The sequence below is a fragment of the Schistocerca serialis genome, chromosome 1 (assembly GCF_023864345.2).
Source record: "Schistocerca serialis cubense isolate TAMUIC-IGC-003099 chromosome 1, iqSchSeri2.2, whole genome shotgun sequence".
NCBI classification, from domain to species: Eukaryota; Metazoa; Arthropoda; class Insecta; order Orthoptera; family Acrididae; genus Schistocerca; species Schistocerca serialis.
Window position 1 is genome coordinate 1032107007 of NC_064638.1, and position 22058 is coordinate 1032129064.

Here is a 22058-nt window from a genome sequence, read left to right on the forward strand (position 1 = left end):
GTTTCATAGGGAACACACACGACACAGATCTGTAATTCCATGGTATTGGTGATAAGTTGAGAAAACCGTCCCGAAACATGTGCTACAAAACGCCACTGTTTCCTGCGTATGTACCCCGACATCAATACGGGATATGTTCATTATGCACACGTACACAAGCCGCACAACGGGTTGGCATAGTCTGGATCAGGTGGTCGAGCGGCTGCTGGGGTATAGCCTCCCATTCTTGGACCAGTGCCTGTCGGAGCTCCTGGAGTGACGTAGGGGTTTTAAGACGTGCAGCTATACGTCGACCGAGAGCATCCCAGACGAGCTCGATGGAGTTTAGGTCTGGAGAACAGGCAGGCCACTCCATTCGGCTGATATCTTCTGTTTCGAGGAACTCCTCCACGTTGGCAGCTCGGTGGGGCCATGCGTTATCATCCATCAGGAGGAAGGTGGGACCCACTGCACTCCTGAATAGGCGGACATGTGCAAAATGACGTCGCAATACACTTGACCTGTTACAGTTCCTCTGTCAAAGACATGCAGGGGTGTACGTGCACCAATCATAATCCCACCCCACACCATCAAACGACGACCTCGATACAAGTCCCTTTTAAGGACATTAAAAGGTTGGTATCTGGTTCCTGGTTCACGCCAGATGAAAACCCGGCGAGAACCACTGTTCAGACTATACCTGGACTCGTTCGTGAACATAAACTGGGACCACTGTACCAGTGACCATGTACTGTGTTCTTTACACCAGGCTTTACGGGCTCTCCTGTGACCAGGTGTCAGTGGAATGCACCTTGCAGGTCTCCGGGAGAATAAACCACGTCTGTTCAGTCGTCTGTAGACTGTGTGTCTGGAGACAACTGTTCCAGTGGCTGCAGTAAGGTCCGGAGCAAGGCTACCTGCAGTACTCCGTGGCCGTCTGCGGGCACTGATAGTGATATAGATACGTGATATAGATTCGTTGCCTCATGAAGTTGCTCCTCTTTTAAAGCTTCAAATGGCTCTGAGCACTATGAGACTTAACACCTGAGGTCAGGAGTCCCCTAGAACTTAGAACCACTTAAACCTAACTAACCTAAGGACATCACACACATCCATGCCCGAGGCAGGGTTAGAACCTGCGACCATAGCGGTAGCGCAGTTCCAGACTGTAGCGACTAGAACCGCTCGGCCACCTCGGTCGGCCACTATGACATGCATCAACACACCTCTACATATGTGGACTTGCTGCCAGCGCCACCGTGCGACGACCGCAGGTTAAATACACCGCATGTCATACCTCGAGGCGATTTAAACCAGCAAACTGCCCACCAGAGCGTTGTTTCACCATGTGTCAGCATTATCCTTTATTTATGAGCATGAGTGTACATCATACTCCGCAAGCCACCTAATGGTGTGTAGCGGAGGGTACTTTCGGTACCTGATGCCTCCAACCCTGTTCCACTCACGAATAGTGTGCGGGAAGAATGATTATCGGTAAGCCTCTGTATTTGGTCTAATTTCTCGAAGTTTCTCCTCGTGGTCAATACTCGAGATGTATGTGAGGGGAAAGCAATATGTTTCCGTTTGCTCCGGAGAAGTGCTGTCCCGAAATTTCAATAGCAAATCTCTCCGTGATACACAACGCCTCTCTTGTAACGTCTGCCAGTGGAGTTTATTTAGCATCTCCGTAACGCTCTCTTGCCAGCTAAACGATCCAGTGACGAAACGCGCCGCTCTTCGTTGGATATTCTCTATCTCCTCTATCAGTCCTACCTGACAGGGATCCCAGATAGGTGAACAACACTCAAGAATCGGGCGAACAAGCGCCTTATAAGCCACTTCTTTCGTGGATGAATTACATTTCCTTAACATTTTTCCGATGAATCTGAGTCTGGTGTCTGCTTTTCCGACAATCTGTTTAATACGGTCATTCCACATAAGGTCGCTCTGGATAGTCACGCCTAGATATTTTACGGCAAACGCTGTCTCTATTTGTTTGTCATCAGTACTGTAGCTGCACAGTAGTGGATTTGTTTTCCTATGTATGCGCAATATTTTACATTTATTTGCGTTCAGAAACTGCCAGAGTCTGCACCATTCATCAATTCTCTGCAGGTCGTTCTGCAAATTCTTACTGTCTTCTGGAGTTGTTACTTTGGTATAGACAACTACATCATCTGCGAATAGTCTTAAAGAGCATCCGACGCCTTCTACTACATCATTTACATACAGGGTGTTTCAAAATGAACATACCGGTTTTAAGGCGTTGTAATATTTATTACGTTCTACTTACGTAAATAACACACCAAATCAAAGAGCAACACAAACAATTTTGTTTGTATACCTGTGTGCAATGGGAAGAGTATGGGATGACAAAGAGTGACTGAAAAACGTGTTGAAAGAGTTCGAGTCTTTCACGCTTAGCCCCAAGAAGTATCCTCGCGGAAAGTTTATGGGCATTTCTTTCTCGGTGAATCAACTGTAACTGATGATCCTTATCTTGACGTGCTACAGCTATGGCCCATGCCTCAATGTTGGGAACAAGATGGTTCGCCGCCTCACTGGCTTAACTCAGTACGCGACTGGTTAAACGACGTTGTATCCGACCGGTGGATTGGACGCGAGGGGCCGGTTGACACAGCGTTTTATGCATGACTTCCAAATTCACACACGATCTGACGCGATCATGTGTATGTGACTCCGATACCAGCTGATCTATCCGACTTTAGAAACAGAAACTTTAGAAACAACGACTCAATGTGTATCGGTGTTCACTTTGAATAATTGCAAGAAAAACTGTTTGTGTTTCTCTTTCATATGATACGTTATTTATAATTGTAAGGTGAATGTAATATGTGCTACAAGCCTTATAACCCGTATATTCATTTTGAAACACCCTGTATGTTGCAAACAGCGACGGTCCTATCACAGTTCCCCGTGGTACTCCGGATATTACCTTTACATCTGTCGATTTAGTTCCTTTAAGAGCGATGTGTTGAGTTCTATCTGCAAGAAAGTCTTGAACCCAATCGCAGGTCTGCTCCGATTCTCCGCAAGCTATATCACGACGTACGCACCAATGCTCATCTTCCGAAGCTTGACTCATACCGAAAAGGCATTGCTTGCCTTCAGCTGATGTTCAGTGGTATTGCTGTGCTAATTACAGTCAGTATGAGTGCATGAACTAGACTCCTATTGTGGAGGCCCATACGCGGCAACGTTCGCTGAACGGACGTTGAGGAGACACTGTCGGTAGCCCGTTGATTCATGAGTGCCGTCAATTGCTCAACAGTTGCACGTTATTCGCCCCTACAACATTCGCAGCCGTCGTTCATCCCTTATCTGTTGCCCATGGTGCACCACAGTTGCCGAGGCGCCGGATTTGGATAGCACCATTTTGCCACACACAGTTTACTTTAAACATGTCGGCACGCGAACAGTTTACAAAGATAACTGTTTCGGAAATGCATCTACCCTTGGCCGGAAAGCCAATGAGCATGCCCTTTTAGACCTCTGATAAATCGCTCCGCTTCTGTACTAAGACGAAGACTGCGCTGTTTTCCGCGTCCCCCGACACGGTTTGCACAAGGTGGAACAAAAATGTAGGGAGCAAACTGCACGACACATTCCTCATACATAGACAAACAAATTATGTTACATGAATATGGGTTTGGAAACGCTTTGTTTCCATGTTCTAACTCATTTTCTCCAACCAGGTAATCTTGGGGAACACGAACAGAACGCATCAGCCTATCACACGCACCTCATTTTCACAGGAGATGTTGAATACGCCCTCCGTGGGTATTGATATATGCATCAACCTGCCGTCGTCGTCAAGCCAGAACGTGCTGATATATGCCTGGAGTATTGCGTATCGTTTCGCAGCCATCCATGATACATTCATGGAAACTCTGAACACCTTATACTGAGACTTGAAACTTCCTGGAATCTTGTACTGAGGTTCCATACACAAGAGCTTTCAAATGCCCCCTGAAATAAAAGTCCAGTGGGTTTAGCTACGGAGAGCGTGGAGGCCACGCAATTGGTCCATGTCTACCTACCCATCTGTCACCGAGTCTGATATTTAGAAGCCGACGGATATTAACACTGAAATGAGCCTGCATCGTGCAAGAAGTACATGTTTCGTCGCACAACTAGAGGCACATCTGCTAACAGCTCAGGTAGAACATTTTCCATGAAATTATGACAACTTTGTTCGTTGAGTCTGGGTGTAAGATAAGCGAGCCCCTACCAGACAGTCACCAACAATGCCGACCCAAGCATTGACAAATAATTTTTGTTGATGACTTGCTTCAACACTTGCGTCCGCCCCCGGTAGCTGAGTGGTCAGCGCGACAGACTCAATCCTAAGCGCCCTGGTTCGATTCCCAGCTGGGTCGGAGATTTTCTCCGCTCAGGGACTGGGTGTTGTGTTGTCCTAATCATCATCATTTCACCCCCATCGACACGCAAGTCGCCGAAGTGGCGTCAAATCGAAAGACTTGCACCAGGCGAGCGGTCTACCCGACGGGAGGCCCTCGTCACACGACATTTCATTTCATTTCAACACTTGCGTGGGGATTGACGTCTGCCTATATATACCGACTGCGAAAATTTACGAGCATCATTTCCCATGATTAAGGAGTTGGAAAAAATGACATGTATCGTGGAAAAAAAACCTTTACAGACCCATGTTCACATAGCATAATTTCTTCGTTTACGTGTGAGGCATTTGCCCTGCAATTTTCACCTCACGTTTTTGTATACCCGTATACCCTGAACTGCTAACGCTGTCACCGCCGCCCTAAAACCCTAAAACCATAACGCTGTCACCTGCCGTCTGTGAGTGGTTACTGCACGTTGACGTCAAACATACGTGGTGGTCACATTTGGGCGACTGAACCGTCTAGGACCACTTTGTTGTCCGGATGTCTGTTTGTCACTCTGTCCGACTGTTAAGAACACTTTTTCCCAGGAAGGGGTAGAGGTGTGAAGTTGAAATTCATGTCAAACTCCGAGGTCTGTGGTTCCTTGGCGGAGTAAATAATTTCAGCTTCTAAGTCAATGCAATCAAAATATACGGCCATATATGTCACATATATTGATACTTGAAAACTCATTCATCAGGACCTATAGGTCAGGGTGTACAGATTTTCTAGTGCTGCGGGCCACAAACCCCGCACTGTGGCTATGTAAGGGCCGGAAGAAAAAAAGAAAGGAAGAAAGAAAGAAATAGTTCACATTATTTGTTTCAAAAATATTCACTTTATTTAACAAATGAAGTTACAAACATGTATTTTACGGAAATATTATTTAGACAATTAATTTGAGACATGACGCTTCACTTATTGTACAATTGCTGTGACGTTTGGCTTAATGTTTGTCACTTTACGAGAACGAAGGCTAAAGGGGTACTTTGTATATATATTTCGGGTCTGATGTTCCAGAGGTAATGCGTGTGCCTGGCATCCGATAGAGCGTGGGATTGAATCTCAGACGGACCGCGGATTTTTCAATCTTCGTTTCACTGTAGCTTTCACCTCTCAACGACGTGATGAGTCTCCAGATACAATACCTGATTCGGATTCCACGTTAAACTATAGGCCCCCGTTCCCCTCTTGGTTAACTGGGATAATTTAGCGACTGGCAAGTAGCTGAAGTGCACCAGGTCATTGAGCCAAATGAAATTATTGTCATTACGTATATACATTCTCTGACGAGTCTGCTTAATAGCATGTTTGTCCGTCTTTGGAACGAAATACATCACTGAATCCGTGGATCCGACAGTTTGTTGGTAGGTTTGTGGAGGTATGTGGCATTAGGTATCTACACACAGGTTATGTAATTCGCGTAGATAACCGACCGTTAATTTGAGTGCGCTTCGGTGGCGTCTGATAACGACCCAAATGGGTTCCATGGGATTTACATCATTCGAATTTGGTCGCCGGGACATCAACATGAGTTCACTGTATTGCTTCGCAAACCACTGTAACACGGTGCTGGCTCCAAGACACGGGCAGTAATACTGCTGAAAGATGACATCATCGTCGGAGAAGACTTCAAGCGTGAATGGATGCCGGTGGTTAAGTCAGCGTGTCTTTGATTTCTACCACAGGCCCCATGCAAGCGCAGGAGAATGTCTCGCGCAGCATAATACTGCTCCCACCGGCTTTCGTCCGTGGCGCGCTGCGCTGCACGTTTCGAGCCGCTGTTCATCTCGATGACGGCGTTTGTGGAGTCGACCACCGACCTAGTGTAACAAAAATACGGTTCACCCGAAGAGCCGACATGTTTCCATTGATCGACGGTCGAATCCCGTTGGTCCCAAGCCCACTGCAGTCGTAATCGACGATGTCGTTGGTTCAACACGTGAACACGTAGGGGTAGTCTACTGTGGAGCTCCACGTTCAACAATGTATGATGAACGGTGCGCTCCGAATCACTTGGGAGTGTACCAGCATTGTGCTCTTTCGGCAGAGATGCAACAGATCACCATGTATTCCACTTTATAGAGCAGGCAAGCATCTGGACACCACATTCTGTGAAGAGTCGTGGACGTCCAACCGTTTAGCGCCTAGTGGTAGTTTCACTGCCATTCTCCCTATTTTCGTAGATGCTCACGACAGTGGAGACGTGAGCATTCGACCAGCTTCACCGTTTTCGAAATACTCGCTCACAGGCTCTGCGTGATAATAATCTGCCCTTTGTCGCTTATCTCAATGGCTTTTCTCATTTGCACCCAATATCTTCTCTAGGGTCTAAGGGTAGCGTCTTTCACTCGTAATAAAAACGGGTTGGGTCCCGGGTTCGATATCAGCCATTGCTTAATTTGTGAATAAAATCATCGGCAATGGCAGCAGCAGACTTTTGGTGCACTGAGTCACCTTCGCTCTGATAACGGGCCTTTTCGAAGAGGATGGAGGACCAGACAGAGGTGCAGGACACCCCCATGTCCTTGGGGTAGGAAACTACCCCCAACAGGTGGCAGAATAAGCAGTGGTCAACGGTATGAGGAGAAATCAGTGGAAACCATTGCATTAAAAGCGTGTAATATATATCCAAGGACAGGTGGCCAACAATTTAAAAATGTGTCATAATAATTTCTCCATCAGCAAAATATTCTATACTAATCCCCTTTCGAATGTGTGGCAAAGGACAGCCAAGAAGTGACAACGAGAAAAAGATAGAACAACCAACAAAGAATAACATTCTAGAAGTCGGAGTAGACTTTCGAGGAATGGTCACATCCTTCCCAGTTACTACAGGGGCTCATGTCTTGATGGTTGATTATTCTGGCCTTGTAACTTATATTAGCCAACATGGCCAAACATTCTTTAATTTTTGGTATGGGTCTGAAAACAGTTTCCACATCGTACTTACTTAAAATTTTTCCAATGCGATCAGTTACCTTACTTTTTAAAATCCACAAAAGATAAACGACATCTTATAGCTACACCAGATGTCTATAAAATTCTGTGCAGTTGTGGAAAGGTCTATATAGACACAGCAAAAAGAAGCGTCAACACCCGTCTGGGTGAATATAAAAGGAACCGCCGCCTCTGACATATTGATAAATCGGCTGTAGCGTAACATGTGTTTAAGGAAGGTGATCACGAAATAAAGTTTAGTGAGACGACCGTCACAGCAAAGACGTCACATTATTATGCGCGAATATACAGAGAGGCCATTGAGATTGTCAAACACTGCAATAATTTAAATAGAGAAGATGAAGGCATTAAGATGGATAAGATATGGATGTCAACCTTGGAGCAACAGCGTCACAGTCGATTAATTTCAATTGAGAAAGTTGGCAGTATCAGACATCATAGCACAGCCGACGTCACGTGATTGACAGCGGCGCCCTCTGGACGGCTTATACACGGCGCTCACTCGTGCTCTCGTTGCAGTTCGCCGATTGTCCTCGGAGGATGCCTTCCGCAGTCGAAGGCGAAACGTCAGGGGAAAGTCTTATGTATGGACCACGGCATCTCACCCCGGAAGTGTTAAGTGATGACAACACATGCCGTGAAAGCCTTCATTCCACATTCTTAATTACTCATCTTTTATAAAAGATTGGAAGAAAGGATTTTTTACATTAAAAAACTTTACAAATATTTTTTCGTGTTTATGTGTCTTATGCTTCACGGAACTGCTCGTGAAACATACCTCTTTGCTTAAAACTCTATCATGGCCACTCATCGAACACAGCTGCCCACATGGTAGAAGACCATTCTGCCACAGAGCCACACAGCTCCTCGAAATAACGACCTGCCTTTAGGATGTAAAAACGACCGAAAATTTCACAGTCTATTTTAAGGAGAATATTGATTTGGTTTAATAGACCGATATCCCCCCATGAACCATGGACCTTTCCGTTGGTGGGGAGGCTTGCGTGCCTCAACGATACAGATAGCCGTACCGTAGGTGCAACCACAACGGAGGGGTATCTGTTGAGAGGCCAGACAAACGTGTGGTTTCTGAAGAGGGGCAGCAGCCTTTTCAGTAGTTGCAGGGGCAACAGTCTGGATGATTGACTGATCTGGCCCTGTAACACTAACCAAAACGGCTTTGCTGTTGTGGTACTGCGAACGGCTGAAAGCAAGGGGAAACTACGGCCGTAATTTTCCCCGAGGGCATGCAGCTTTACTGTATGATTAAATGATGATGGCGTCCTCTTGGGTAAAATATTCCGGAGGTAAAATAGTCCCCCATTCGGATCTCCGAGCGGGGACTACTCAAGAGGACGTCGTTATCAGGAGAAAGAAAACTGGCGTTCTACGGATCGGAGCGTGGAATGTCAGATCCCTTAATCGGGCAGGTAGGATAGAAAATTTAAAAAGGGAAATGAATAGGTTGAAATTAGATATAGTGGGAATTAGTGAAGTTCGGTGGCAGGAGGAACAAGACTTTTGGTCATGTGAATACAGGGTTATAATTATAAAATCAAATAGGGGTAATGCAGGAGTAGGTTTAATAATGAATAGGAAAATAGGAGTGCGGGTAAGCTACTACAAACATCATAGAGAACGCATTATTGCGGCCAAGATAGACACGAAGCCCGCGCCTGCTACAGTAGTACAAGTTTATATGCCAACTAGCTCTGCAGATGATGAAGAAATTGATGAAATGTATGATGAGATAAAAGAAATTATTCAGGTAGTGAAGGGAGACGAAAATTTAATTGTCATGGGTGACTGGAATTCGACAGTAGGAAAAGGAAGAGAAGGAAACGTAGTAGGTGAATATGGATTGGAGGTAAGAAATGAAAGAGGGAGCCGCCTGGTAGAATTTTGCACAGAGCATAACTTAATCATAGCTAACACTTGGTTCAAGAATCATGAAAGAAGATTGTATACATGGAAGAATCCTGGAGATACTAGAAGGTTTCAGATAGATTATATAATGGTAAGACAGAGATTTAGGAACCAGATTTTAAATTGTAAGACATTTCCAGGGGCAGATGTGGACTCTGACCACAATCTATTGGTTATGAACTGTAGATTAAAACTGAAGAAACTGCAAAAAGGTGGGAATTTAAGGAGATGGGACCTGGATAAACTGAAAGAACCAGAGGTTGTACAGAGTTTCAGGGATAGCATAAGGGAACAATTGACAGGGATGGAGGAAAGAGATACAGTAGAAAAGAATGGATAGCTTTGAGGAATGATATAATGAAGGCAGCAGAGGATCAAGTAGGTAAAAAGACGAGGGCTAGTAGGAATCCTTGGGCAACGGAAGAGATACTGAATTTAATTGATGAAAGGAGAAAGTGCAAAAATACAGTAAGTGAAGCAGGCAAAAAGGAATACATACGTCTCAAAAATGAGATCGACAGGAAGTGCAAAATGGCTAAGCAGGGATGGCTCAAATGGTTCAAATGGCTCTGAGCACTATGCGACTCAACTTCTGAGGTCATCAGTCACCTAGAACTTAGAACTAATTAAACCTAACTAACCTAAGGACATCACACAAATCCATGCCCGAGGCAGGATTCGAACCTGCGACCGTAGAGGTCACGCGGTTCCAGACTGAAGCGCCTTTAACCGCACGGCCACACCGGCCGGCTAAGCAGGGATGGCTAGAGGACAAATGTAAGGATGTAGAGGCTTATCTCACGAGGGGTAAGATAGATACTGCCTACAGGAAAATAAAAGAAACCTTTGGAGAAAAGAGAACCACTTGCATGAATATCAAGAGCTCAGATGGAAACCCAGTTCTAAGCAAAGAAGGGAAAGCAGAAAGATGGAAGGAGTATATAGAGGTTCTATATAGGGGCGACGTTATTGAGGACAATATTATGGAAATGGAAGAGGAGGTAGATGAAGATGAAATGGGAGATACAATACTGCGTGAAGAGTTTGAGAGAGCACTGAAAGACCTAAGTCAAAACAAGGCCCCGGGAGTAGACAACATTCCATTAGAACTACTGACGGCCTTGGGAGAGCCAGCCCTGACAAAACTCCACCATCTCGTGGGCAAGATGTATGAGACAGGCAAAATTCCCTCAGACTTCAAGAAGAATATAATAATTCCAATCCCAAAGAAAGGAGGTGTTGACAGATGTGAAAATTACCGAACTATCAGTTCAATAAGTCACAGCTGCATAATACTAACGCGAATTCTTTACAGACGAATGGAAAAACTGGTAGAAGCCGACCTCGGGGAAGATCAGTTTGGAATCCGTAGAAATGTTGGAACACGTGAGGCAATACTAACCTTACGACTTATCTTAGAAGAAAGGTTAAGAAAAGGCAAACCTACGTTTCTAGCATTTGTAGACTTAGAGAAAGCTTTTGACAATGTTAACTGGAATACTCTCTTTTAAATTCTGAAGGTGGCAGGGGTAAAATACAGGGAGCGTAATGCTATTTACAATTTGTACAGAAACCAGATGGCAGTTATAAGAGTCGAAGGGCATGAAAGGGAAGCAGTGCAGTGGTTGAGAAGGGAGTGAGACAGGGTTGTAGCCTCTCCCCGATGTTATTCAATCTGTATATTGACCAAGCAGTAAAGGAAACAAAAGAAAAATTCGGAGTAGGTATTAAAATTCATGGAGAAGAAGTAAAAACTCTGAGGTTCGCCGATGACATTGTAATTCTGTCAGAGACAGCAAAGGACTTGGAAGAGCAGTTGAACGGAATCGTCAGTGTCTTGAAAGGAGGGTATAAGATGAACATCAACAAAAGCAAAACGAGGATAATGGAATGTAGTCGAATTAATCCGGGTGATGCTGAGGGAATTAGATTAGGAAATGAGATACTTAAAGTAGTAAAGGAGTTTTGCTATTTGGCGAGCAAAATAACTGATGATGGTCGAAGTAGAGAAGATATAAAATGTAGACTGGCAATGGCAAGGAAAGCGTTTCTGAAGAAGAGAAATTTGTTAACATCGAGTATTGATTTAAGTGTCAGTAAGTCGTTTCTGAAAGTATTTATATGGAGTGTAGCCATGTATGGAAGTTAAACATGGACGATAAACAGTTTACACAAGAAGAGAATAGAAGCTCTCGAAATGTGGTGCTACAGAAGAATGCTGAAGATTAGATGGGTAGATCACATAACTAATGAGAAGGTATTGAATAGAATTCGAGAGATGAGGAGTTTGTGGCACAACTTGAGTTGAAGAAGGGATCGGTTGGTACGACATGTTCTGAGGCATCAAGGGATCACCAATTTAGTACTGGAGGGCAGCGTGGAGGGTAAACATCGTAGAGGGAGACCAAGAGATGAATACACTGAGGAGATTCAGAAGGATGTAGGCTGCACTAGGTACTGGGAGATGAAGAAGCTTGAACAGGATAGAGTAGCCTGGAGAGCTGCATCAAACCAGTGTCAGGACTTAAGATCACAACAACAACAAGACCGATATGTGAGTTCCGAAATTCAGGTATCATAAATATTTAAAAAATACAAAAATCGGGCTGTCGTGTCATCGGTCGCCTTGGCAACTATTAATAGCGCCGCGGAACCAACAATAGTTCACGATCTGGTTGGAGTCCAGGAAACGAATAGGCCCACAAATAATAGAAAAATTCGCAGCACCTGAAGAGGACAGTTGTGTCGGTCGTCGAAATATTATCTCGGAAGTACACCCGGAAGCACACATTGATTACAGTAATAATACATTTTCGTTGTATTGCTAATAGGCAGGTGGAGTCGGGGAAGAAAGTGATTAGTTGCAGATGTCGTAGCAACCGTCTACTAAAATTTCGTTTGAGAAAAGGACAGAAACAAGCCATTGGAGGCAGGGGATAAGCAAAAGATTTCCTTTCATGACTAATTAGACAGCAGCTGTTTTTCTTTCGTTGGTAATAATATAATTTCCTGCTTATGTGCGTAGAAGGGTTTCTGGCGGAACTATTGTTTAGTACTGTTTCATATTAAGTTTTTCAGAGCTGCTAACCCAGCAGGAACAGGAAACCTAAAAATGATCAGTGCAGTGTCTTCTTCTTGTTAGTTCTACGATTTAGTGGACCACCCAGGATGCTGTTGGCAAAAGCCGATATAAACAACATGATTCGCTTACATTAGATGTGGCGACATGAAGGGCATCCGGCCACTTCATTGCCACTAACATTGCCACATCCAATAATTAACACGCGACTCCGTGAAGAATCGGGACAGCGTCCAGCAAAAAAAGCAACGAAGAATAAGCTATAACTTATCGTCAAAAGAGAATGCGGTACACATGAGCTAATTCAGACGTTATTAAATGGTTACGAACAGAAGATGAAATTCATGCGTGGCATAACCGTTATGGAGTATTGACAAGCTCAGATTGTGAATCCCAGCAGCTGTCGATGATTCTTGCTTAAGCGTCGTAGATAGAACTAAATGAAGTTTCATTCTTGAAGATGTCATACAGTACCACAATTACAGTAATTTTATCACACCCAAAGATAGATTCCGTTATTTTGGAATAGTCGAGGAATCTGTAATACCGACGTTTCTCCTCTATTAGGCGCTGCTGTCTCGTAGGAGAATCGTACGCCTTTTCACAGTTGTCCCATGATACCTGTAATGGTTGTCGAGCGCTAAGAAGCATTGCCTTCCTCGTTGTTCAAGAAAGTTTGTGTTCCAGTTTTCGCGAAATTTCTGCAGGTAAGTTTTCAAAAATTTATATCAACTATCAGATGCATGTCTTAAACTTTGAGATTCAGTGTAATGTTAATCTTTTGGATTTGTGGTTCTTGTAATTCTTTCGCGTTTGCAGTTAAAATTATGGGCTATAGGACCCGCCTTTAATGCAAGACACTGTTTTTTTCTTGTTACCCAAACATGTTTCAGTACCTCTGTGCCATCCTCAGTGGGTTTTCTTTATTGGTCAGCTGTAAAACTGATTTTAGGTTGTAACTGTTCTAACAAAATGAAGCCTAAAGACTGTTCTTGTTCGCTTTTGTTCTTACCTTGATTTTACATTATATGGTTTTCCAGGACTATCTGTATGGTGTCCTACACTGATAGCTTGCCATCTGAAAACCAAACGATGTAAATGTGAATTTTATTATCGAGTTAACCTAAGCCCTGATATTCTAAAAAAACGTGATTTCGATGTGGCAACATGGTTTTTGCACTTATTTGTTATTACTCACATTTTTTGTGACTGATCCTCCTTCTTTCTCGTTCGGAGAACACTGCACACACATATTCAATGTACTTTGCGTATTTTCGGTTTTGCAATCGCCTTTTCACTTCGCAAAACACGTTGTACAGCATGTTGTGTGTCCTAACCCCGTCGGCGTTCATTTGTTCCCGAGTGAATTTGGCGAGGAATTTAAATTTTATTTGCTGTTTTCTCTCTCTTTTGTATGCGTGTTTGTGTGTGTGTGAGTGCGTGTGTAAGCTACATTAGCTGTAAAGTTCCTGTAGCTGACCACCTAATAGCTTATAAACTCCATCCAACTACAGTGGCAACAGACTTAAAAACACTGAAACCCAGCCACAGCCTATACCACAAACTAACAATAGAAGAAAACTTCCACATACAGAAGGCAAACAAGTTTTAAATGAATACACTACACTCTGTAAGGGCACATTATTTAAAACATTAAAGGAACTTTACAGAAAAGGCAACATAAACAGCTAAAGGAGCTTACACACACACACACACACACAAGAGAGAGAAAAAAGTAAAAAAAAAATTCAAATTCCGCGACAAACTAACTCGGGAACAAATAAACGCTGGCGGGGTTAGGACACATAACAACATCGTGTACACAGTGTTTCCCGAAGTGAAAAAACGATTGCAAAACTGAAAATACGCAAAGTACAAGTAATATGAGTGTGCAGTGCCCTCGGAACGAGAAAGAAGAAGGATCAGTCACAAAAAATATGAGTAATAACAAATAAGTACACAAAACACGTTGCTACAGCGAAATCACGTTTTTAAATATCAGGGCTTCTGTTAACTCTCTTATAAAATTCACATTTACATCGTTTGATTTATAGATGACAAGCTATCAGTGCAGGACGCATACAGATAGTCCGGGAAAACCATATAATGTAAAATCAAGGTAAGAACAAAAACAGAGAAAATCTGTCTTTAGGCATCATTCTGTTGGATCAGTTACAACCTAATTTTTTTTCATTTTTACAGTTCTCCAATAAACAAAACCCACTGAGGATGGCACAGAGATACTGAAACATGTTTAGGTAACAAGAAAAAACAATGTTTTGCATACAAGGCGGAACCTATAGGCCTATACCATAATTAAGTGTAATGCGCATTCAGAGAGTATTATTTTATTATGCACAGACCAGTTTTTAGCTAGCAACTTTCTCTTTATCAGCAGAAATTACATTTTTCCGAGTTAGTGTGTTGGGTTACATGGAACATCTAAGAGTTCTAAGGCAACTGTTCTTCTTTCTTCTAATTGTTCTTATGCGTCCGCTCCTTATCCACTAAAACTTTGATTCCCCTCTCAATAACCTCCACCGAAAAAGAAGCTGTCCAGGTGGGACGTCATCTATACGAATATGTTGTCCATGAAGAGTCAGTTAGAGATCGGGCTAAGAGTTAAGTAACCCGAAGGCAACAAAGGTTCTAACGGCTACAATCTAAAACGCAAGAACTCAGAAACCTCTCAACAAAAGAAGAAATAAAACTCTTTGATAAATTACAATTTATTTCGGGAGGTGACTGAAGAGGTGATGATGAGTCATTCCATTCTGATGTTTGCACATCGTATCGTCTATTGCACTGTGAGTCAACTATGCGGAATATCTCTTCTGCGACGGAAAATGTTTCGAACAGGGAGATATCTGTGTGCTCTGTTTGGCTTGCTCTCTGTAGGCCCATTTCGTTTTTACTGTCACAGTGAAGGAAGACTATATTTTTGGTATATGTAAATGAAAGAGACAGGTTTGGCTTACTAAACACCAAAATTATATGGTACTATAAGTAGTATATTGTCTAAGCCTCATTACATATTTTTTACCAAATGTAGTTTATTTATTATATTTTTAACCGACTATTAAATATTGCCCAAGTATTTCATATTACCATCCATTTGACACATATTTATTTCACTTCTTTTTAAAAAGAAAATTCTTTGAAAATTACTGTTGCTCGAGATATATGAGCGGACTTCATAAGGTAAGTAACACATTACTGTATTATGGTAAGCCAACCAACTTTTTTTGAACACTGCATTACACTACAAAGTGATTCAGATACATCACACTGTTTTCATCGTAGTCGCCAAGTCTCTGTAACCTAGGGTCGGAACCATGTACCAATAGTTCAATTCCTCGACGATATAAATCCACTCATTGGTTACAGTGCCATTCGACAACCGCTATGTGAACGTTCTCACCATATGAAAATCTCTTCAGTCCCCCTCCCCCCATCCTCCACCCCGATTTTCTTTCAACTTGCTGGTTGTCTGGATATTGCCGTCTGCGGTCGGTGACAATGGTCTTGCTTACCGATTGGCAACACTCACGTCTATGCTGCTTTGCTCAAATGACCATTCACTAGGGTGAAGCCGACATTGTATTTGGTCCACGCACCGCCACAAAGTGAATCTGTGCGCAGTTCAGACACTTTGTTCACAAAAATCGTGCTGTCCCGCCTACTTCATCTTTGGAGTGCGTTTCTAGTTGCCATGCCATTTCACTCCCGTACTGTAAACCACTTGTTATTCATAACGCAGCACAACTGTGTCTGCAGGAAACACAGAACGTGTAGGCCTACTCTCTTCTGGCATTACGACATTCTCGTTGCAAAATGGTCTTAGCGTGGAACAACATGTGTAACTTACTTTCTGAAGCCCCTAAGTAACTTACTTGAGTAAGCAACAGTCGTTTATCGTTTTGGTTTTGGGCATTTTAATTATTGTGGTGGTAAATCTTGCTCACAAATGTATATGGTATTCTGCAATACGCAAACACCTGTGTGTTTCACCTAAATACAGTAGATCCACTCATGCTTCCCACAAATCACCACCGGGTGTGTGGCTCTCGTCCAGTTCGAGTGTGGGTGGAACGCCTCTTTGCGACTGTTTCAGCACAATTCCAGCGTGGGTCCTATTTTTAATCAAGCTAAGACTGCTCTGGAAAGGGGTAATGTTCAAAAATTTGAGCAACCATTGTTAATAATCGCCAAGATTTCTCCACAAACAAGAGTTTTGCTGCCAGTAGGAAAGAATCGAAGATCAGAGTTTAACACCACGCAGACAACGCGACCGTTAGAGGTGGAGCATTGGTTGTGAAAGAATAAAGATGAGGAAGGAAATCCATTTCAAAGGAACCATTCCGGAAGTTGCCTTTAGCGATCTAGGACAAGCACGGTAACCCCACATCTGCATGATTAGACGGAGAACTGGACAGATGCTCTGTAAAATAGAAGTCATGTGTACTAATCACTGCGCCCCCGGAAATGAGTACTCCCTTCTTCGGATAAGTGTGTGATTCAAACTTACGAAGGTGCAGTACATTTCACCCATTATGTCTCAATGCTGCTTGCAATCAACTTGTAAGAAGAGCACAGAGTGTCGGTTAAGTTCGTAAAGTCTTGATGAGCGAGGGAGAATCCTCAAATTCTTTGATGCAGATCCGACTCATGCATCGGCTTCTGCAGCATTTGATATGCTACGAAGAATCATTTCAGAGAATGAGATATTCACTCTGCAGCGGAGTGTGAGCTGATATGAAACTTCCTGGCAGATTAAAACTCTGTGCCGGACCGAGACTCGAACTCGGGACCTTTGCCTTTTGCGGGCAAGTGCTCTACCAACTGAGCTACCCAAGCACGACTCACGCCCCGTCCTTACAGCTTTACTTCTGCCAGTACCTCGTCTCCTACCTTCCAAACTTTACAGAAGCTCTCCTGCGAAGGAGAAACTGAGTGTGTCTACGCGCAAAACAGAGAAATTCTCTTACATCCATAGTAGAACAGCAGACACAATGCAAAGCCAGATTTCGGATGATCTGTAACCTTAGAAGTAACAAATCTGAAAAGGAGAACGGTCCATCTGAGTGATAAGAATATTCTAAAGTGAACTCGTAGATATAGCCACGGAGAAATGCTATCATCTGAGCTCCAGTATCCTTTGTAATGAAGCAAGAAGTAACATCAACCCTTAATGAAATATTTCCACACAAGGAAATGCAACTCACTGTTATTTCTAGAAACGGAATTGAGAGACTGAAAGTTTTTGTTTCATTCATTTAACTTACAGCGCTTTAGAGATAAAAGTTTGCAAAAGTATTCGAAAGTCAGGTAAGCGACTTCGATTCGGTAGGGAAAAATATGTGGTCGTTCAATACATGAAATACTGCGGCAATGAGAATGAAATTTCGCCGCAAGATGATACAGTGTGTACTAATGTGCCTCTGCGATATGAAATCCAGGGCATGGTCAGTGAGACAGCACGCAGTCTAAGGGATTGTGATGGCCTAGTTGTCCAATTTCTGTCGATTCAACGATCAACAGTTGTTCCTTATTACCATAAAAGTCCCGTGTCATTCGAGTAAAATTTTCCAGACCTAAGAATTTTACCACTTTGTTGTTTGCTTAGAAACCCAAACTTTTTTTTTCGTAAAATAATCTGTTTGTCAGAATTTCCATTGCTATGTATTTCGTCAAAAACATGGGAACATTTGGTAGTCTTACCAAGGAGTGTTTCTCTCTTATCACCTTGTCCCTCTTTTTGTACTTTCTACAAAAGTTACACATTTTATGTCGGAAGGAGAACCGCGACCACTGTGTCAAAAACTGTTTGTATTTATCGCTTTTGGATTACCGATCTCTTTCCGACTTCTAAAAATCCATCTAGAAACCTAATCTTTCTACTAAGCAACACATCCAACAAGAATATTATAAATACGAAACTAGCGATCCCGGACTGACAAATAAAATCTCTTATACTTTCGTAGGTTTATTGCTGGTTTGATAATTCTTTCAACCCACCGGCCTCCTGTTTTGATTGATCTTGTACTTGAACTATGTCTGCTAACAACCCGCAAAATGTTTGGTGCTACTTGACAGCACAAATAATAATGGTTGAAACAGTAAATTCGTATTCCGTTGAAATTCGTTTCAAATACGGTTCGACCACTCTCGTATAGGTTGCGCATAAATTCCTTACACCATTGAAAACTTAATGAGGGCGATTCCTCCTAAAAATAAGTGGCCGACTTCCTCCGTCGCTTTCGTGTAGCCGCCTAGATAACTGTGAGGAGGTAACCTATCTTTCCTTCCTTGCAAGGAAGCAATGGCAAAAGAGTCACGTAGAATTATAGTGGTGACGGGAAAAGTATGAGTAAACAGATGACATTGCCAGATATATGTAACCAACAGGTGAGAAAAGCTTGAGAAAATCGAAACGAAACAAAATCTGAAGAATCTAAAAAAGGAAAACTAATTGCTTTAGATAATCCAACAACAATAAAAGCTCGCAGATTAATATGATATTTGTACGGTACTGAAGATGTGTGTACAGACTAATATGCATCACACAAGGTAAAACACCACTGTTAGTTGTATCGACGAAATCTGAAAATATGAATTTCTGATATAGGAGAAACATGGTTTAACTTTTTAATAACTGAACGCTTGGTCACTTGAATAAGACCATAGTCACGTTCCTTCTTTTTCGAAAACGAGGACGCACGAAACTTAAGTAGATCGTAACAAAGAAAAAGAGACTATAGCATGGCGTCGTAACCAGTGTCAATATATGTAGCTGAACGAATTAGCCCGTCTTTTGTGTGACAACGCACAAGGTACGCTGAAAAGTAACGCCATCGAATCTTTTACATAAAAACTCTTTAAATAAAACAAGCGTTATTAATCTTCTACAGCAGTCCTCTACCGCTAGATGGCTCCGAATCGTAGCGTGTAACATGATGGTGTGTAGCATAACTATGTCGGCGCTTGAGAAACAGCGTGCTGCAATTGAGTTTCTAACCACAGAAAACGTTCGTCCATGCATGGACCATATTGTTCTTCAGCAGGATAATGCCAGACCACACACGAGCGCTGCAACATCTGCAACGAGCCGACACCTTTGATTCACTGTCATCGATCATCCTCCGTAAAGTGCCGACTTTTCCCCATCCGATTTTTATTTGTTCCCAAAACTTAAAGAACTTCTTCGTGGAGTTCACTTTGGTAGTGATGAAGCGGTGCGAGCAGGTTGTCGCTCCGTCAAAGAAATCAACAAGCTGCTCTCGCGTTGAGAGAAATACGTTCGTTGCCATGGTGACTATGTTGTGAAACAAATATGTAGACGTGAAGAATAAAGATGTAAAGTGTTAATAACGTTTGTTTTATTCAAAAAGCTTTAAGAGTTTGACCTTTAAAAATACGGAGACAAGGATTGCTTTCCATCACGCCGTCGTAATTGTCTCTTTTTTTAAAAAGTCGCTAGTTTAGGATAGCACAACAATGTAGAGAAAATAGTCAATACTTCAAATAGAACTAACACTGTCATGTCTGTAATGATCGTTGAAGATAACAAAACTATGAAATTCCGTAACTCTTTTGGTTTTTCAGTTCGCCATTTACTGGGCTCTCGGCAAAACACACTCAAAAATGTTTCGAAGTACAGCGCGTAATTTCTTGATGGAACATGAGTGACACTCCTTACCTGGTTCCTGTGGAGGTGGCGTGGACACCAGGCAGAAGTATCGGCCGTTGGAGGCAGCTTCCTCATCTCCTGTTGATGTGAGCTTATCCAGCGGTAGTGGGTACTTCTTCTCGTCGTTTGGAGTTTCAGATTGCACGTTGTTCTCGTAAACTCGAGGACTTTTCACTTCTTCGTACAGCGCAGCCGACTCTTGCTTCACCGTCTCCCGCTTTTCGCCCACCGGTACTTCGACAGAACTGTGCGACCTGTGACTCGAATGTGAACTGAGATTTTCGTTGGACTCGCCCTCTTCCTCGTGTATTATGCTCATCATCGGGTTGTCGTGAAACCACGGACGCAGCGTGTGAGGAGCACCGTCGCCGGAGTGATCGTTTTCCGGGAACTCCAGTGACTGGTTCGACCCGTTCGAAGAAGATTGGTCCGATCGGTTGCGCGAGTCATCCGACGGCACGGAACCCTCTTCGTCGGAAGTCTGCACGGCCGCGTCCAGGTAGCAGTGAGGCCCACGTCGGCCGTCGGCTATAGCCGGGTACGCGTGAGCTTCTTTCCACGACTGGTCCTTGTCTATAAACTGCAGCGACTCGTACAGGTTGTAGCCGTAGGCCTCTCGGTAGTCGGCAGTAGCTGGTCGAGTGTATTCGGACACATCTGCGATTCTTCCGGGGTGAGCAGCAGCGCGGTAGACCTCGCGCACTGTCGGGTCTGACAGACTGCCGACGGCGAAGCAGGTGGAGAAGCCGGCCACGGTGCCGAGTTTCCGGTGATCGGAGTCCTCGACGCCGGGTGGCGAGTCGCTGTCGCTGCTCGCGCTGCCGGTCGTCGCCTCTGCGCGGTGGTAGGGGTGGTGGTTCCTGGGGTAGCTGTACAGTTCCTCCATCACGGCCCGGACGCCGGTGTAGTCGTCGAGCGACTGGCGCGCGCACTGCCCGGAGGCTAATATATCCTCGAGCGAGCCGTCCCCCGGCAGGTAGAGGCTGCGCGGGCGCGCGCCGGCGGCCACGCACAGCCCCTTGTGCTCCAGCGGCGCCGGCCCCTCCTCCTCCTCTTCGGCGCCCTCGGGCCAGCGCGTCTGCAGCGGCATGGCTGGCCAGGCGCCGACTGACTGGGTCTGTGGGCCTCGCCGCCCGCGGGCCGACCGTCACGCGCCACGGCGCCGCACCGTCCTTATGTAACTGACCGCCTTTCGCGCTCTGCCTGCTCTCTTGCCTGCTGTTGTTTTGCTGGACCATCCGCGCATCCGCCCCGGCCACGCCGAGACACGCGAGGCTACTGCGCAGCGCAACCAGTAGCGCACTGCTGGAATATTCGAGCTCTTTCTCCGGGTCTCTGCGTATGTGACGCCTTGTGGAGGGAGGACAACGGGACAAGTCCTTCTGCGGTCGACGACATTACTTCTACCTCAGCTTCGACGACGTGACGGACTGGAAGGGGTAGCGTAGAGGTTAGCGACTCGAACTGTGAATAGGATACACTCAGAACGCAAGACAAAAGAAGATCGCGGAACTAGGTGCGCCCACGGTGTTACCCGCGGATAAAGAGTTACTTATAAAGCAACTAGCCGACTACCTGCCGTTGCGCTGGTATATATTTATCCCATTCTCCTGTTAGGCCATCTACTCCTCTCCCCCCCCCCCCTCTATGTCAATTTGCTCCTCCCCTTTTGTCCATCTCTTTTCTCACTCCTTTAATACCATCCCCTCCTCTGTCTCTGTCAATCTCCTCCACCCTCTCTGTCAATCACCTCCTCCACCTCTCTTCGTCCATTTTCCCACGCCTCTCTGTCCATTTCCTCTCCCTCTTCATCTCCTCCACTTTCATATCTGTGCCCTTTCCTCCCCTCTTTCTGTCCATATTCTCCTCTCCCCCTTCTCTGTCCATTTCCTACTACCCCTTCTGTCTGTTCATTTCCTCCTTCCATATCTTCGTGCCTAATCTCTTCCTCCCCCTATCTCTGTCCATTTCCTCTTCCTATTCATCTACTCCACTT

The 22058-nt window shown here is 44.2% G+C and overlaps 1 protein-coding gene and 1 non-coding gene across 2 annotated transcripts in view; both read right to left on the reverse strand.

Moving 5' to 3' along the window:
- LOC126455096 (heat shock 70 kDa protein 12A-like) overlaps positions 1-21152 on the reverse strand; it is a 211257-nt gene extending 190105 nt beyond the window's left edge. Inside the window, exon 1 of the mRNA XM_050091149.1 lies at positions 20072-21152. Within this exon, the coding sequence (XP_049947106.1) occupies positions 20072-21152 (1081 nt within the window). The remainder of the gene's footprint in view (positions 1-20071) is intronic.
- Positions 17156-17230, reverse strand: Trnal-caa (transfer RNA leucine (anticodon CAA)). Its single transcript has one exon. It is a non-coding gene; the product is annotated as a tRNA-Leu (tRNA).
- Positions 21153-22058: the final 906 nt, after the last annotated feature.